Below are 18,548 nucleotides of genomic sequence, written 5' to 3' on the forward strand. Positions count from 1 at the left end.
TCCCAGCTCCCAAGTGGAGAATTCTAGGCCAGCATTGCACAGCCCAGCAATATTGCTAAGCCCCTTTTTACTTCCCAGTTTTGAAAGAGTTTAAGTTGTTAGGTTGGCCCTGAATTCATTTTGTGGAAGTTTACATCAAACTTTCAATGCTTCTTCTGTCTCAGACTCCAGAATAGTTGGGAGGAGAGGCATGGGCCACCAGACCCAGCGCCAGGGCTGGTCTAAATATTCTTTTTTTTTTTTTTTTTTTTTTTGGTTTTTCGAGACAGGGTTTCTCTGTGTAGCCCTGGCTGTCCTGGCACTCACTTTGTAGACCAGGCTGGCCTCGAACTCAGAAATCCGCTTGCCTCTGCCTCCCGAGCGCTGGGATTAAAGGCGTGCGCCACCACGCCCGGCTTGGTCTAAATATTCTTGCATTCCATTTCTCCAGGTAAGCCTGTTCACTTTTTGGCCAGTGTGGCCTTGTGTGTAGGTGGGTATGTGTGTGCATACATTTGTGTGTGTGCGCAAGTGCATGTGCATATGGGCACATGTGTGTGCATGTTGAAGGTGGTGGTAGTCCAGTGTTAAGGGCACTGGCTGCCCATCCAGAGGACCCGAGCTGGAGTCCCAGAACCCACAAGGCGGCTCACAACTGTGCCCACACCCAGGGGAAAGCATCTTACTTATCAATGTGGAGATTTATAAAATTCAATTTTTTTGGTTTGTTTTTGGCTATGTGATCTGGGGTGTTCTCCAATTTCTAATCTTCCTGCCTCTGCCTCCCCTGTGCTAGGTTCAGAGGTGTGCACCACCCAGGTGAATGGCTGAGGATTTGAATGGTAAGAGCACAAGCTATCGGCTTAAAGATGATTTAGGAATAAGAAGAGGAGAGGAAGGGAAAGGCCAGAGGGTCCTGTTCTGTTAGCGAAGGAAGCACCATAAGTGCCCAAGGGGGGCTCACCTTCCTCCCAGCCCTCAGCAACGCCAGCCAGCTCGTAGTGTTTCTTCCGTAGCTCTCCTAGTTTCTGACGCTCCTTCTGCAGGTCATTTTCCAGCTCCAGCACCCTAACCTGATGGAAAAGTGGAATGGGAGGGCCTTACATTTCTCTGGTTTAACCTAGTTAACAAAATCAAAGCAAACGTGGGGATTGAAGCCAGCGTCAAACTCATGCAGAATGTTCTGCCGACGAGCAATGCTCCCACCACCGTGCTTTTCCTTTGTATCTTCTGTCTCTCAAGGGCCTCATGCAAGATAGGCAGGGGCTCTACCACTGAGCCACGCCCCCAGCCCCTCCCTGGGGGATTCTAGGCAGGGGCCCCAAACTCAGGACTGGCTAAATTTCCAGAGCTCAGTGGCTATGCATAAATAGTGTCTAGAATCTGGAGTCTGGCAGCAGATCCTGAGCCTGGATGCAGCATTCACTCTGCATGACTCTGGGAAAGTTTATCTTGTTATGTCTGTTCCCGTGACTATAAGAATGTGTGCAATAATGCTGGGCAGTGGTTCAAGGTAAGCAAGTGCTTAGCTGCAGTCACCCCAAGCATATTAGTGGCAGATTCCAGGCAGGTGTTCTAAGCCCAAATGACAGCCGGCCCTTGTCATGTCCCTCTGGACACTTCTCTGGACTGGTCTTCAGATGTCACCTCTTCTCCCTGTGTCTCAGGTTCCTTCCTCTATCATATCTATCCAATTTCCACACCTTGTCAAATCCACGATACTGACTGAGCTGTCTGCGCAGCCTGAGATGAGCCTTTTTAAGTTTACAGCCCAGCTCTTAGTTGAACTCTTTTGAGACAGTGTTCCATGTAACACTGACAGACTGGCCTTAATCCCTTTGTCCACCTCCCTAGAGCCAGGATTACAGGGATACAATGTGACATTTAGACTTCTCTTTCATTCTTTTTTATCTTTAATTGTGTATCTATGTGTATGTCAGGCTTTTTTTGGGTGGTGGGGGGGGGTGACACACATATGCAAATGAGTGAGGTGCTCACTGAGGCCAGATGGTATTGGATCTCTAGAACTGCAGCCAAAGGTTATTGTGGACAAGTGCTCTGAACTGCTGAGCCTCCTCTGTTGTTCTTTCTAACAGAGTCCACACTGGCCTCAAACTCGTGGCAGTCCTCCTGCCTCAGCTTCCCAAGTGCTGGGATTATTACATGCCCACCCACACCTGGCCTCTCCCTGTGGGAAGGATAATGGAGGCTGCTGTGTGGGCAATGGAGACAGCCCGACCTTAGATACAGCAATGGTGTTCTTACCTGGGAATCCATCTCCTGGCGCTTGATCTGGGTCAGTGTCATGCTTGAGAAGTCCATACTGTCTGCAAGGACAGATAGAGGGAGAGTCAGTCAAAGCAGATCTGCTGCGGCTGTCCCTCAACTACGAGGACAACGAAAATCCCCCACTGCAGTGCTTGGCCTGTCCTTTGGCACCATAAGGGTCGCAAGCTGAACTGTCCCCACAGGCTCCTGTTTGGAGAAGTGTTCCCAGCTGTGGGTGATGCTGGGAGGCTGTGGAATGTTTAGAAGGTTGGGCCTGGCTGGTAGACGTAGGTCCCCAGAGGCAGGACTTTCTTTGTGTACATACAATTGTGCATATAGGCAGGTCATGTACGTTCATATGTATGGTGTGTGTGTGTACATGCGCAAGGGGAGGCCAAAGGTCATCCTCAGGAGCAGATTACTGTGCTTTTCTTATTATTTTATTTATATATTTTTCCACCTTGTTTTTTGAGGCAGGATCTCTAATAGGCCTAGAGCTGAGCAGTGAGCTCAAGGGAACATTCACCTGTCGCCAGCTCCGCAGCACTGGGATTGATGTGCCACCATGCCCAGGCCACCACACCTGGGTGGGTTCTGGGAATCATGTTTGCACAGCATCCACTTTACTGTGCTGCCTCCAACTGAGGTCAACCTTGGTGACAAGCTCTCTTTCCCAGTGAGACTTTTCACCAGCCCCCAGATGAGTGTATCATCACCATGGAAACATGCCTGGGGGCGTGTGTGTTTGTGTGTGTGTGTGTGTGAGTTTCTAGAGTAGGTTCACTGAGGTGGGAAAAGCTACTCTAGATGTGGGCAGGAATATTCCATGGGTTGGGTCCTGGTCTGAATTAAAAGAAAGTGGAAACTAGGGGCGATCATTTGTAAGGCCAGCACTCTGGGAGCAGAGGCAGGAGGATCTCTGGGAGTTTAAGGACAGCCTGATTACATAGCTCATTCCGGGCCAGCAAGGGCTACACAGTGAAAATCCATTTCAACAAAAGACAGAGAGAACAAACAAACATAAAGAGCAGGTAAGAAAGCGTTAAGCTGAGCAGTCATTCATCTCTCTCTGCTTCCTGACTGCAGATGGAATGTGACCTGCTGCCTCAGGCTCCAGACAGACTGCTTTCCCAGGGACTGCAACCTCCCCCCACACCCCCAAGAGCCAAAATAAATCCTACCTTCATTTTTTTTTTTTTTTCGAGACAGGGTTTCTCTGTGTAGCCCTGACTGTCCTGGAACTCACTTTGTAGACCAGGCTGGCCTCAAACTCAAAAATCCGCCTGCCTCTGCCTCCCAAGCGCTGGGATTAAAGGCGTGCGCCACCACGCCCGGCTCCCCTACCTTCATTTTTAAAAAATACTTATTTCATGTACATTGATGTTTTACCTGCATGTATGTTTATGTAAGGGCATTAGATTCCCTGGAACTGGAGTCAGACAGTTGTGAGCTGCCATGTGGGTGCTGGGAATTGAACCCAGGTCCTCAGAAAGAGCAGCCAGAGTTCTTAACCACTAAGCCATCTCTCCAGCCCCTAATTGTTATTGTTTTTCACACATTTGTTAGTATGTGCATGCACATGCATGTAGAGGACAAAGAGAGTCAGTCTTGATACATCATGTGGGTCCCGGGCACTGAACTCAGGTCCTCAGACTTGGCAGCAGTCACCCTTATCCCCTGAGCCATCTAGCACCCCAAATCCTTCCTTTGTAAAAGTTGATCTTAGGTCTTTGGTCTGCTCACAGTAATGATAAAATTAATTAAATCATGGGTAACCAGGGTCTGCATCTTGGGGAACAACTAGACCTGTAAAGACTTTTCTCTGACTTCAGAGAAGCATCGAAAGGGGAAAAACATGCTTAATATCCTGGTACTGTGGGAATCAAAACCCATGGGTTTGTGATCTGCCTTAGGAGATCAACATGGATGTAATAAAATCAAAAGGACGAGCAGACCTCACACACGCCAGGGAAGCACTCTGCTGACTAGGTAGCATCCCCAGGGGCCTATATCCTGCCAAGAGCGTGTCTACAAAAAGCTGGGTGAGGTGGTGCATGCCATTAATCCCTGCACTCAGAAGCAGAAGCAGGCAGATCTCTGAGTTCAAGGCCAGCCAGGGCTACATAGTGAGGTCCTATCTTTTTTTTTTTTCCTTTTGATTTTTCGAGACAGGGTTTCTCTGTGTAGCCCTGGCTGTCCTGGAACTTACTTTGTAGACCAGGCTGGCCTTGAACTCAGAAATTTGCCTGCCTCTGCCTCCCAAGAATGTGCGCCACCACATCCAGCCTTCTTTTATTTTTTTAAAAGGATTACTTATTTTCTGTATATGAGTATACCATTGCTCTCTTCAGACACACGAGAAGAGGGCATCGGATCCCATTACAGATGGTTGTGAGCCAACATGTTGGTGCTGGGAATTGAACTCAAGACCTCTGGAAGAGCAGTCAGTGCTCTAAATCATTGAGCCATCTCTACAGTCCATGAGATCCTCTGTGTGTGTGTGTGTGTGTATGTGTGTGTTTGTGTGTATTTGTGTGTGTGTGTGTGTGTGAGAGAGAGAGAGAGAGAGAGAGAGAGTGTGTGTTAATAGTGGAAGAAACCTGCACACACTAGTAAAGTCATGTATGCTTACCTATATACACAGATCACACATTAAAAACGAAACAAACAACAAAAAAAGTTAAAAATACAGAACTAATTGAGATCATGGGGAAAGAGATGCAGAGTGCAAAAGGCTACCTGTTTCCTCAATCTGAGATTTGCCAGAAATGGTTGAGGCCACCACAGCGGCTGTGGCCTGGTTCACTCCTCGAGAGGCCTGCTGCAGCTGGGTCAGATTGAGGCTGCCCTTGTTCGCTTTCACCTGCCGAGACAAAGGACATTTATGTTCACTCTACATCAGAGGCAGTGAGGATGGGACCAAGCAGCTGGCCTGATGAACCTTAGCACACACCGCCTGTTGTCAGCTCTCAGAACCAGTGTGGCCTGGGGGACTGGCCCGTGACATCTGGAGTAGAAAGTGACCCCTGGAACACAGGGTGGGTTACCCTGCGCTCGAGTTTACACAGTTATGTGCGTGAACTCGTTCATGTGTGGGAAAAGCCTTGGAATCCTGAGTAATAAGGGAGGACTAAAGAATAAAGAGTATTCCTGGGGAAGCTCTGTCCCCAGTCAATGGCTTCACCAGGACTAAAGCAGCGCAGTGCTTCCTGGTCATAGACAAGGGAGGGGCAGACACCGGTTATACACAAGTCTAAGGGCTAAGTCAGGAGACTGATAGGCTGCCAAGAAGTTCCATCACGAGATACTTTGTGTATGGGTTTTTTTTTTTGGTTTTTCGAGACAGGGTTTCTCTGTGTAGCCCTGGCTGTCCTGGAACTCACTCTGTAGACCAGGCTGGCCTCAAACTCAGAAATCTGCCTGCCTCTGCCTCCCAAGTGCTGGGATTAAAGGCGTGCGCCACCACTGCCCGGCTAATACTTTGTGTTTTGAGACAGGGGGTCTCACTATGTAGCCCTGGCTGGCCTGGAACTTGCTTTAGAAACCAGACTGACCTCCAACTCACAGAGGTCCACACAATATTGCTTAAATCAAGAAGAGGGAAGACCAATGGGTGGATACTTCGTTCCTCCTTAGAATAGGGAACAAAATACCCATGAAAGGAGTTACAGAGACAAAGTTTGGAGCTAAGACGAAAAGATGGTTTATCCAGAGACTGCCCCACCCGGGGATCCATCCCATAATCATCCACCAAACCCAGATGCTATTGCATATGCCAGCAAGATTTTGATGAAGGGACCCTGGTATAGCTGTCTCTTGTGAGATTATGCCAGTGCCTGGCAAATACAGAAGTGGATGCTCACAGTCATCTATAAGATGGAGCAGAGGGCCCCCAATGGAGGAGCTAGAGAAAGTACCCAAGAAGCTAAAGGGGTCTGCAACCCTATAGGCGGAACAACAATATGAACTAACCAGTACCCCAAGAGCTCGTGTCTCTAGCTGCTTATGTAGCAGAAGATGGCCTAGTCAGCCATCACTGGGAAGAGAGGCCACTTGGTAGTGCAAACTTTATATGCCCCAGTACAGGGGAACACCAGGGCCAAGAAGTGGGAGTGGGTGGATAGGGGAGCAGGGGGGGGTATAGGGGACTTTCGGGATAGCATTTGAAGTTTGAAATGTATATAAAGAAAGTATCTAAAAACAAACAAACTAAAATGACTCTTAAAAATAACAGATTTGGGGGCTGGTGAGATGGCTCAGCGGTTAAGAGCACTGACTGCTCTTCCAAAGGTCCCAAGTTCAAATCCCAGCAACCACATGGCGACTCACAACCATACGTAATGAGATCTGACACCCTTTTCTGGTGCATCTGAAGACAGCTACGGTGTACTAATGAATAATAATAAATAAATCTTAAAAAAAAATAGCAGATTTGTAAAAGAAAGAAAAGGTAAGGTAATATGAGAGTATAGCTTGTTTAAAATGTAACAATACTGACATTGTTTATTAATATTTATAAGCAATTCATATAGATTGGCATCATTTTTCTTCTCTGTAAAATTAGGATGATGGGCTCCCAAGTTCTGTTTTGCATTTAGTTATAATATCTTTGTAAGTTTAAACAAACAAACAAACAAACAAGGTGTGAGCTAACATGCCTGGCTAACAGATTTTCTCTCTTTTCTGTTCTTCCCCTCTCTCTCTCTCTCTCTCTCTCTCTCAATAATTTTTATTTTATGTACATTGGTGTTTTGACTGCATGTATGTCTTTGTAAGGGAATTGAACCCAGGTCCTCTGGAAGAGCAATCAGTGCTCCTAACCACTGAGCCATCTCTCTATCCCCCAGAAACCTTTTTCTTGAAACAGGATCTAACCACTCAGCACTAGATATATTTGAACTCACAGAGATCTGCCTGACTCTGCTTCTTGAGTGTTGAGATTAAGTCCATGCACCACCATGCCTGGTGAACACAATGCTGTTTTCATTTTGGATACCAGGAATGGAACCCAAAGCCATGTGCTTGCTAGGCAGGGGCTCTCCCACTGAGCCACACCCCAGCCCCTCACTGGGGGATTCTAGGCAGGGGCTCTCCCACTGAGCCACGCCCCCAGCCCCTCACTGGGGGATTCTAGGCAGGGGCTCTCCCACTGAGCCACACTCCCAACCTCTCAGTGGAGGCATCTAGGCAGGTGCTCTACCACTGAGCCATGACCCGTGCCTCTTACCAGCAGACCCAAGGCAAGTACTTTGGCACTAAACTCTCCCCTCAAGCAGCTTAAAATTACTTTTTCCTATTTTATTTATGTGGTGTGTGTAGGTTGTGCATGTGTAAGTCAGAGACTAACTTGCAGGAGTCATTTCATTCACCATGTAGTTCCAGTGGATCAATCTCAGATCAGGTTTGGTAGCAAGCCCCTTTTCCTGATTGAGCCATCTTGCTGGCCCCTGTTTAAAAGTTTTGTTCTGAACCCAAAACTGGTGAAGTTGTTCAGGCTGGCCCTAAATTCACTTTAAGTCCAGGCTAGCCTTTAACTTTTAACACTCTTGCCTCGTCTTTCTAAGTAGCTGGGATGACAGGCCCATGTCACCTGGCCCACCTGAATGTTCCTTGATGGCACTGCTACCTGGACGCTGGCATGCCTGGGACCCTCAAAATCTACCCGACAAGAGTGACAAGAACAGGAAGGCATGCTGGTGATGAATGGGCAGAGGGGCTCCTTGCTGGCAATTATTAGGCTTCTTTGTTTGTTTGGTTTTTCGAGACAGGGTTTCTCTGTGTAGCCCTGGCTGCCCTGGAACTCACTCTGTAGGCCTTGAACTCACAGAGCCTCCTGCCCCTGCCTCCCTAGTGCACACCACCGCCACGCTCTCCTTTCTCTTTCTTTGCCAGTCCTTTTTCTTAAGAAAATCCCCTTTGCGGGGATTTAGACTATAGCCATCATCGGGCATACGTCAGTCTCAAAAGGGTGCTGAAGAAAGCCTAAGAGGCAGCCCATTTTACTCAGGACAGTGCATGGAGTTCTGTGGAGTCCCACCTGTCCCTACCTTGGATGCAGCCACGAGCTGGGCAGTACTGGCAGCAATCTCTCGTGAACACACCATCAGCTCCTCGAACTTCCCTTTGCCTTGGACCACAAGATCAGCAGCATCCCTGAGAACCCAGGTGAGACAGGAAGGATGGAGTTACAGAGCACAGAAGGCATCGTGGTCCCACCTCCAGCCAACCCTAAGTCCCTGGCTAGACAGGGCCACCGGCTTACCCTGCCCTGGGACAACCTGGGTCCCTTCCAAACTTCTAGTACTATTCACTTCTTTTTTTTTTAAATTAGAATTTTAAAAATTTATTTATTTATTTATTTATTTATTTATTTATTTATTTATTTATTTTATGTGCGTGCACTGTAGCTGCTTTCAGACACAACAGAAGAGGGCATCAGATCTCATTACAGATGGTTGTGAGCCACCATGTGGTTGCTGGGACTTGAACTCAGGATCTCTGGAAGAGCAGTCAGTGCTCTCAACCACTGAGCCATCTTTCCAGCCCTTATTCACTTCTTCTTGTATTTATTTGTGAATGTATAATATGTTTGTGAGAAAAAGAATGTGGAAGCCACAGGGCCAATACAGATGTCTTTTCTTAGGTGCAATTTACTATATATATAAAGATTTTTCTGAGAGCTGAAGAGGTGGCTCAGCGGTTAAGAGCTGACTGCTCTTCCGAAGGTCCTGAGTTCAAATCCCAGCAACCACATGGTGGCTCATAACCATCTGTAATGAGATCTGACTCCCTCTTCTGGAGTCTCTGAAGACAGCTACAGTGTACATACATATAATAAATAGATAAAATCTAAAAAGAAAGAAAAAAAAAGGTTTTTTGAGATAGGGTCTCAGTATATAACCCTAGTTAGCCCCAAGCTCAGAGTACCGTCTGTCTTTGTCTTCCGAGGGCTAGGGTTGAAGGCATATACCTCATGCCTGCCTCCAGCTCATTTTCTTTAAGATATGGACCTTATCTTTTCTGTTTTGTTTTTTGAGACAAGTTCTCACTGTGTAGCACTGCCTGTTTTGGAGCTCACTCAGCAGACAAGGCTGGCCTCGAACTCATAGAGATCCGCCCGTCTCTGGCTCCCGATTAAAGGCTACTCTGCCTGGCTGAGACACTGTCTCTTAATGGGACTTGGAGCTGGCAGACTAGTCCTAGGCTGGCTGTCCAGTGAGTGAATTGCAGGCATCCTTCTGCTTCTGCCTTCTCAGAACTGGGATTAGCAATGATGCCATCACAAGAGCTTTTTAAATGTGACCAGGAATTGAGCTGAGCTGCTTATGTTTACCATGAGGGCCCGCATGACCGACCTGTCTCTCAGTCCCACTATTTGTTTTATTTAAAAAAAAAAAAAAAAAAAAAATTCAATCATGTGTTTCTAGATTTTAAAAACTTTTTGGGTGAGGCGTGGTGTCATAGGCCTTTGATCTGAGCACTTGGGAAACAGAGGCTAGTGGATCTCTTCAAGGCCAGCCAGGGCTACACAATGAGCTCCAGGCTAGTTCTAGGGCTATGAGATACCCTGTCCCAAAAACCAAACACCTACACCAACACACACTTTGGAACGACTCAGTGTTGGACCACAGGGCACACGCAAGCCCATCAAATACTCTACCATTGATCTAGCCCAGCACACTCTATACTGTTATTATTACACAGGGACCTGGGTAGCCCAGGGTGGCCTCTACCTTGTTATCATCCTTCTGCCTCAGCCCCCCAAGTGCTGGGATTAGATGTGGGTACCACTGTGCCAGGCTTTGAGAAGGATACTTTTTATCTCCTTGCAACTGCCTGGGCTGGATCAATGGAGCGGGGAAGGGGATGTGGGGAAACTTGGAGCCAGTCACTTACACCATGATGGTAGCTCCCCAACCAACAGCTTTGGAGGCGGATATAAGCCCTTCTGTCCACCGAGAGTTCTTGGCGTAAAATTCTTTAGGGGATGCAGTACCCTATAGAAGTAAAAATATAACACTTTGGTTAGATTTTATTTTACTTTATTTCAAGACAAGATATCACTGTGTAGCCCTGGCTGTCCTGGAACTCACTCTGTAGACCAGACTGGCCTTAAATTCAGAGACGCACCTGCCTCTGCCTCCTAAAAGCTGGGATTAAAGATGTGAGCCATCATTGCTCTGTCTTACTTGAATTTTTTTTTTTTATTTATTGATTATATGTAAGTACACTGTACTTACATATACACATGTACACTGTAGCTGTCTTCAGACACTCCAGAAGAGGGAGTCAGATCTCATTACGGATGGTTGTGAGCCACCATGTGGTTGCTGGGATTTGAACTCCGGACCTTCAGAAGAGCAGTCCGTGCTCTTACCCACTGAGCCATCTCACCAGCCCAAAAGTGATCCTGTTTTGTTTTGTTTTTTAAGATTTATTTATTTATTTATTATATGTAAGTACACTGTAGCTGTCTTCAGACACTCCAGAAGAGGGAGTCAGATCTCATTACGGATGGTTGTGAGCCACCATGTGGTTGCTGGAATTTGAACTCCGGACCTTCAGAAGAGCAGTCCGTGCTCTTACCCACTGAGCCATCTCACCAGCCCAAAAGTGATCCTGTTTTTTTGTTTTTTTTTAAAGATTTATTTATTTATTATATGTAAGTACACTGTAGCTGTCTTCAGACACTCCAGAAGAGGGAGTCAGATCTTGTTACAGATGGTTGTGAGCCACCATGTGGTTGCTGGGATTTGAACTCCGGACCTTCAGAAGAGCAGTCTGTGCTCTTACCCACTGAGCCATCTCACCAGCCTTACTTGAATTTTTAAACAGATTTCTCATGAGTATTTTGTCTGCATATACATGTGCCACATGTGTACAGAGGTAGGAGGAGGAAGTCAAATCCTGTGGATCTGGAGTTCCAAATGACTGGGAGCAACCACTCCGGTGCTAGGATTAAACCCTGGTCCTCTGCGACAGAACAGTGCTCTCTGAACCGACGGACCATCTCTCCAGTCTGCAGTGTTTGTTTTGAGAGAGGGTTTATTACATAGCTTAAACTATCCTCCAACTCTTCATCTTCCTGCCTCAGCCTCCCCAAGTGTAGCAACATACCCAGATTTTATTTTTTTAAATTACACTTATTGAGGGGTTCCTGCAGGCGTCAGAGAGGGAAGTGGGGCAGTTGAAGAGATGAGAATGAAAACCCAGTGCAGACTGACCTCATCAGCCTGGATCAGCCTGCAGGGAGTCTAAGCCAGGTGCTTCACTCAGCATCCTGAGAACAGTATAATTCGGGAAAAGGTTTCCAGGCAACAACCATGCCAGTCAGTCCGATTGAGGCATAATAAAGCTTAAGGTGTGACTACATAGAAACTCTTTTTACAAAGTACACGTGACCCTGAGGGCTGGTTCTACAGCCAAGAGGCCTAGAATCTAGTGTGGTCTCTGACAGATAGCACAGAGGTCAGCAGGCCATAAAGTCCCTGTGACATCTGCCCTAAGGAAGAGCTACCCAGGGATAACCGTTCTGGAGAATCTGGGCAAGGTCTGCCTCTAGATAGCAGAAAGGTGGAATGTAGGTGGAATACAGTATTGATTTTATCTTCTCCATTGAGGAGACAGCCCTCAGTGATTAACATTTCTGGTTCTCTACGTGCTTCTCTGTGAGCACAAGGACCCCTGTGCCCCCAAAATGTATTTATATATTTTGTAAGTGTATATGTGCTGGTGAATGTGTGGTGCATGGATGAAGGTCAGAGGATGGCTTGGAAGGAACTGGCTCTATCTTTCCACCATGTATGATCTGGAGATTGAACTCAGCTTGTCAGCTATAGCGGCAGGCACCTTTACCTGCTAAGTCATCTCGCTGGCCCCATACCCAGCCATTAACAGCTAATTTTATAGAATGCCTACCAAGGGCTAAGTGACTTTTTTTTCTCATCTCAGTTATAAGAAACGAAGATGCAAATAGGCAAAAGGCTATGGGGGTAATGAATTAAAGTAAGTCCCCATATTTTAAAAAAGATTCATTTTTGGGAGAGGGGTTGGGAGGGGGCGGGGATGGGCAGCAGCTAGAATGTAAATAAATAAAATAATTAAAAAAAAGAGAGATTCGTTTTAAACTTTTAATTGTGCATGTTTGTGTAAGAAAGCCAGGTACCTGGTGAGACAGCTCCTGGGGCTGGAGCTATGGTAGTTGTGAACCACCTGCTGTTTCTGCTGGGGGTGGGGTGGGAGTGGGAGGAGTGGGGGACGGAGAACTAAACTCAGTCCCCCAGAAGACCAGTGCTCTTGACCACTGAGCCATTTTTCCAGCCCATAAAGTTCTTGTTTTGAGACAGGGTCTGTATGTATAGACCAGGCAGGCCTTTAACTCACAAAGATCTGCTTGCCTCTGCCTCCCAATGCTGGGGATAAACCATGTATGGTTTTATGCAGAGTCTGGGATGCAATTCATGGTTTCATGGATGCTAGGCAGGGACTACCAACTGAGCTACATCCTCAACTCATGAAGGGAGTTTTGAGAAAAGGACCAGCACGTATTCCTCGCTAAGGTCAAACTTGAGATCCTCCTGCCTTGGCATTACGAGCACTTGGATTAAAGGGTTAAGTATCTGCAGGTCTGGGAATCTATAGGGACCAGCCTCACATGTCTGAGGGGGGGGTGACAGTACCAGGTTTATTCCTGCAGTCTGCCCAGTTTCCCAAAGTCCTCAGTTGTTCCGGGAAGACCCAGACTCGCAATGTCAGAGGGGTTTCCAGCAGTTCTATGTGGCCTCCGGGAGCTGGGCTAGTACTAGCCAGGGACCCTCAACTCCCCACAGTGTCTGTGAATTTCCTTAGAATGTCAGATCCACCCGTGATGGAGGACAGCTGGGGCCCAGCCAAGTAGATGCCAGCACATGTGGAGGGAGAAAGGGCTGACATCACAGCCACACTCACCCTGCCACTCTCCACTATCTCCTTCTGGAGGTCCTTGGAGGCCACAATGAGCACCTTGATGGCCTGCATCAGGCTGGTACAGGAACCCAGGATCCTAGTGAGAAGAAACGGTTGGTGACTTGGATACTAAGAAGAAAGAGGTTGACTTGGCTTTCTCATTCCTAAACCAGGAAGACCTTGAGTGGGAGGGCGGGGCAGGAAAGGTATTGGGATGGCTGGAAGATGCTGATGCCCTCCCTAGAGGAGGCTGGTGAGTGACATGTCCCTGCGGGCCTTGCTTTTAAGCACCTTGCTTACCTCCTGCGACCTCAAGGCTCACACTGACCTCTCATTCACCTCCAGCTTGACTCCCGTGTCTCCTGCTCGGGACTTACTGAGAATTTCCTGTTAAAAAGAAGCATGGCTGGTTTCCTTTCTTTTCTCTGTGTGTATTACTGGGACTTGAGCTCGGGTTTCTTAATGTGCTAGGTGTGTGCTCTGATAAGCCATGACCTCAGCTCCTCTATCACTGAGCTACATCCCCATCCCAACAAGCATGGTCCCTGAATGTACCATGAACCTGATCCACTACAACTGCCTTGCTACATACAGTCTGGATCCAACACGCTGTGGTGTCAAAGAAAGCAGGATCTAGATATTTTCACCTCTAGCCTTGTGAGTCAGAATAACTCCAGACCTTTCATCTATCGGGATGGTAGACAGTTGGAGCCAACTGTTCTAGCCAGTGAGCGTCTGCAACCAAGTTCATGAGTCAGGTGCTCAGTAGCGAGTGAGCCTTCCACCAAGAGAGCCATATGAGACCTTTCCACTGGGTTTCATTCTGCTTCTACTGAGAAACTCTTTAAGACCTATCAGGCTTCCCCTAGTAGTTATGACAGTGATGGATAGCTTTAACTGTCAACAACCTAGATTCACTCAGCAAATGAGTCTCATTGAGAGACTGTCTACACTGGGTTGGATAGCGGGCACATCTGTGGGAGGAAGGCGGGAAGACCCAGCCCACTGTGGGCAGCACCATCCCCTATGCAATGAGTCCTGATCTGTATGAACTGTGTAAGAGTAGAGAAATCAAGCTGAGCACAAACGAGCACAAGCAAGCGAATGTGCATGCATTGTTGTTCTCTGCTCTCAGCTGTAGATGGGATGTGAAAGCTGCTTCAAGCTCTGGCCACAGTGACTTCGGTGAAATATCCTGATCCTATAAGCAAAAATAAACCCTTCTCTCCTAAGTTTTTGTCAAGAAGTTTTTCTCAGAGCAACAGAAATGAAACTGAACCAGTGGCCGTCCTAACCAGGTGAATGTAACTCACATTCATGTAATTATTATCAGCTGGCCTGGAAATTGCATGCCAGGTGGCCTGACACCAAAACACTCTACCTCGGAGGAACCTGCTCATCTTTCTTAGTAAGAACCTTGGCTTTTTCCCCCCTCTTTGATTTTGTGTTCTCAACCTCAGAAATCCATCTGCCTCTGCCTCTCTGCCTCTGCCTCTCAAGTGCTGGATTAAAGGTGTGCACCACCACAACTCCCTCTCCTTTCCCTCTCCTCTCCCTCTCCCTCTCTCCAGTATCTCATGTAGCCCTGCCTGGCTTCAAATTTACTATATCGCTGCGAACAACCTTGAATTCCTTTACCTCCTGCCTTCGCCTCCGAAGGGCCAAGGTCATAGATGTGCACCGTCACCCCAGACAGTTCTGGCTTTGACAGGGAAACCAAGACATTCCTGAGGCATAGCACTGCTCTACGGAAGCCACAGGAGTGTGACTGTGGGAGAACCTACAGAATTCTCTTACCTCTATCCGGGTGGTGGCAGCTTCGATGGCAGCTGAAGTGGCTGCCATCTCCTTGTCCACCAGGTCACCCAGCTCTTCCTGCTTGATGTCCAGGCCCCTGGGCAGCAGCTCCTGTGAGCAGTAGCACAGAGGTTAAAGGACGCTTGGTCCTTCTCTTTGCTTTTCCTAGGCCCCATCATTGGAACCCTCCATAAAGCATCGGAGGTGGGGCCTGTCACAGGAACCACCTGGCACTTTCCATGATGTGAAAGTTTCAACCTCATGTTTATCCTCATGTTCTTGGCACATTTTAAGAACCGTGATGAGAAGGAACTAAAGTGAAGCCATTTTGAATAAAACTTCCATTTTTTAATATGGGGTCAAACCCTACCTGAATTGCATGTTGAGGGTTGGTCTTTTGCTATGCTAAATCCTGGTTGCTCACAGAGACCTCACTTAGACCCAGGTGATGCTACAGCCCTTGACCCCTAAGTTATCTGATTGGTGAATAAAGATGCCGACAGCCAATACTGGGCAGAAGAGACATAGGTGGGGATTTGGGGTTCCTGGGCTTGGGGTTGGAGGAGACCCATAAGGAGGAAGAAAAAGTCAAGAGAGGAGAAGGCGCCATGGGGTAAGAATCTAAAAATAATGGCCATGTGGGTTGGCTAATTGGAGTTAAAAGCAGCCCAGATGAAACATAGCAAATTATATAATGGGATTACTGGTTGGGAATTAGACATAATAGCATGGAGGATAGATATCTGCCCAGCTCTTGAGGTGATTAGGCTTATTATAATTATAAAGGTTGTGTGTCTTTTACCTGGGAACTAAATGGTCAAAGGCGGGGTAGAAACCCTGGATTGGGATTAAATATTTTCTACAACAACTGCACGGAATCCTCAAGGTCTCAAGGAAGGGCGAGAGAAAGGCTGATCCACCTGTGTGGCTGTGGGGAAGCCTCTGCAGCGAGGTGGCTGTGAGCTCACCCACACTCCTGCCCGTAACCCCTCACCTACTCTGTAAGGACGCACAATAAACTCATTGGTTCCCCTGGATGGACTTCAGTGGGACAGAACTTTGGTTGTCACTGGAATCTTAGAGGGAGGGGGACAAACATTGCTTCTGTCTCCCTAGGGTGGGAGTTCTCACAAGCTGGTGTGCATGTCTGTTTTTGGTGTTATCTGCCAGGCCAGCACATACTTAGAGACGGGTAACTATTTATTCCATTTTCGGGCAATGACATAGCACAGTGCCTTTGCCAGGCCAGTGAATCAAACATGGCTAGAAAGTCCTCCTGAGGTCGGTCTTGCCTTGAGTGTCGGCACAGGCCTGCAATCTAGGCATAGGAGAGGCTGAGGCGGTGGTTTTGTAAGATCCTTTCTCGAAACACAACAAGGATGTCACCTGCTCTCAGGCCTAACTCTTTCTAGAATCAAGTTGGATACACAGAAAGGACTTCGGGAGCATAGCGGATTCCCTGGCAACGCAGTAGCATTCGTACTTGAATTAAGAATCACTTCCTGGGAGCTGCAGAGCTGGCTCAGCAGTAAGAGGGCTTGCCACACAGTCATCAGTTCAGAAGTTAGGATCCCAACACCGGCATAAAGAGCCTCCCTAGTATCAGGCACATGCCTGAGTGGGGCAGAGATAGTGGGTCTGTTGGGGTGGCTGGCTTTCAGTTTAGCAGGAAAACTCGAGAGTCTGAGAGTCTGGTTCAGGGAGAGACTGAACATCCAAAGAACAGAGTATGACAGAGGACATTGGATGTCCTCATCTGGCATGCATGTGCACATGCACTCACACACACTCTCGCGTGCGCACACACACTCGCGCGCGCGCGCACACACACACACACACGCCACACACTCACTTTCTGGGTAGACATGATGAAGGATGCTTGTAACCCTAGTATGTGGGAAGTGGATACAGGAGGATCGGCCATCCAAGCCTATCCTTGGCTACATGGCAAGTTGGAAGCTAGCCTGGTCTATAAGAGACCATCTCAAAAACAAAACAAAACAAAACAAAACAAAACAAACAGAAAACCCAAGAGGGCAGGGGATGTGGCTCAGGAGACTGCTTGTTTAACATGCACGAACCTGGGTTCCATCTCCACATAGAGCAGGTAGAGTGGTCTAGGCCTGAAACCCCAGCACCCGGAAGATGGCGGGAAGGAGAAAGAAGTTCAGGGTTCATTCTTAGCCTCAAAGAGAATTCGAGGCTAGCTTGGGCTACAGGAGACCCCGTGTCAGACAAACCATACAACAGAAAGCAAATCCCATTCCTAACAATACCTCGCCAAGGGTCTTGACCCTGCTGAGGCAGTTCCTAAGGGCTGTGACGTCAGCTTTCTCCATGGCTCCCTCTTCCTCCAGGGAGGACAGATAGGCCAGGGTTTCTCTGCCATACTGCCTACAGGCCTCCGTCAGAGCTGGAGACAGGAGAGACAGATGTTTAAACACTGCCTGTGTTCCTTGCTCTCAGGGGCATCCCCTCTACTATGGTACTCACAGTCGGCTGGCTCCGGTGGGGCCCGGAGGCTGGTGGCACTCCCTTGGATGATAGTGTCACCGGTCAAGTGGGCAAGCAGGGTGATCGAGTGCAGAAGCTCACTCATATCTGCAGGGCACAGGAAGTAAAATGTCAGGCCTAGTGGTGGGTGCCACTTTTTTTCCTGTATATTCTGTTTATTTATTTATTTTTTTTTACTTAATATATGTCTGTGAGGGAATATCTGAATGCAGATACCCCTGGAGGCCAGCAGAGGGTGTCAGATCCACTTAATGAAGTTTCAGGCAGCTGTAAACAGCCCAAGGTGAGATGGGTCCTGGGACTTGGGTCCAGGCCCTCTTTACTGCTTTTAACCACTAGGCCTCATCTCCAGCTCCCTAGGGAGATATGTGAACCTGGCTTGATTGCCCCTGGTGACAGAGGCCATGTCCTCCGTTCCTCTTACCTTCTGGGCAGGCCAGATACTGGCTGCGGTTCTTTTCCAGTTGCTCGAGGCAGCTGGAAACGGAGTTGACTTTGGAGAGAAGGTGGTCTGAGGAAGACAGGGTGACGTCAGAACAAGGGGTCTCACATTCTGTTCTCCATAAGCAGCTGGGTGGGCTGGCTGATCTACTCAGAGTCCCTGCCTCACACGCTTTTCCTTAAGACGGGACGCAGGGAGAGAGGAAGGGAGGGAGGGAGAGATAGAGGGAAGGCAGGAGAGCTGTGCTTGCTGGTTCTGATGGGATGTACACTATCTATCTGTTTTTCTTTCTTTCTTTCGACACAGGGACTCATGTAACCCAGGCTGGCTTTGAACTCACTATGTGGCCAAAGATGGTACTGAACTTCTGATTCTCTTGCCTCCTTCTCTGAAGTGGTGGGATAACAGGCATGTACCATTACACCCAGTGTACTTGGTACTAGGTCTAGAACCCAGGGCTTTGTACACACTATATAACACTCTATCAACTGAGCCATGTCCCCGCCCTGTTTCTCACTTCATTATCATCTCAGGGTCCTGCTCATTTTAGGAGCATAGTACACTGTAAGGTCTGACTCAAGTTTCTCTTACAAGGTCATAATAT

General features: G+C 47.8%; 1 protein-coding gene across 4 annotated transcripts in view; it reads right to left on the minus strand.

The window, feature by feature from the left end:
• Hip1 (huntingtin interacting protein 1) overlaps window positions 1-18,548 on the minus strand; it is a 141,508-nt gene that overhangs the window by 5,110 nt on the left and 117,850 nt on the right. For all 4 annotated transcript variants that reach the window (XM_085837270.1, XM_085837269.1, XM_085837272.1 and 1 more), the window contains exons 20-30: window positions 17,927-18,013; window positions 17,482-17,589; window positions 17,265-17,401; window positions 14,989-15,099; window positions 13,520-13,578; window positions 13,195-13,288; window positions 10,144-10,244; window positions 8,295-8,400; window positions 4,987-5,110; window positions 2,245-2,306; window positions 944-1,052 (exon numbers count right to left, since the gene is read on the minus strand). In XM_085837270.1, coding sequence (XP_085693396.1) covers window positions 944-1,052; window positions 2,245-2,306; window positions 4,987-5,110; window positions 8,295-8,400; window positions 10,144-10,244; window positions 13,195-13,288; window positions 13,520-13,578; window positions 14,989-15,099; window positions 17,265-17,401; window positions 17,482-17,589; window positions 17,927-18,013 — 1,098 coding nt within the window. The remainder of the gene's footprint in view (window positions 1-943; window positions 1,053-2,244; window positions 2,307-4,986; window positions 5,111-8,294; window positions 8,401-10,143; window positions 10,245-13,194; window positions 13,289-13,519; window positions 13,579-14,988; window positions 15,100-17,264; window positions 17,402-17,481; window positions 17,590-17,926; window positions 18,014-18,548) is intronic.

This window comes from Mus caroli, unplaced genomic scaffold, assembly GCF_978045245.1.
Source record: "Mus caroli unplaced genomic scaffold, Mus_caroli_1 scaffold_4, whole genome shotgun sequence".
NCBI classification, from domain to species: Eukaryota; Metazoa; Chordata; class Mammalia; order Rodentia; family Muridae; genus Mus; species Mus caroli.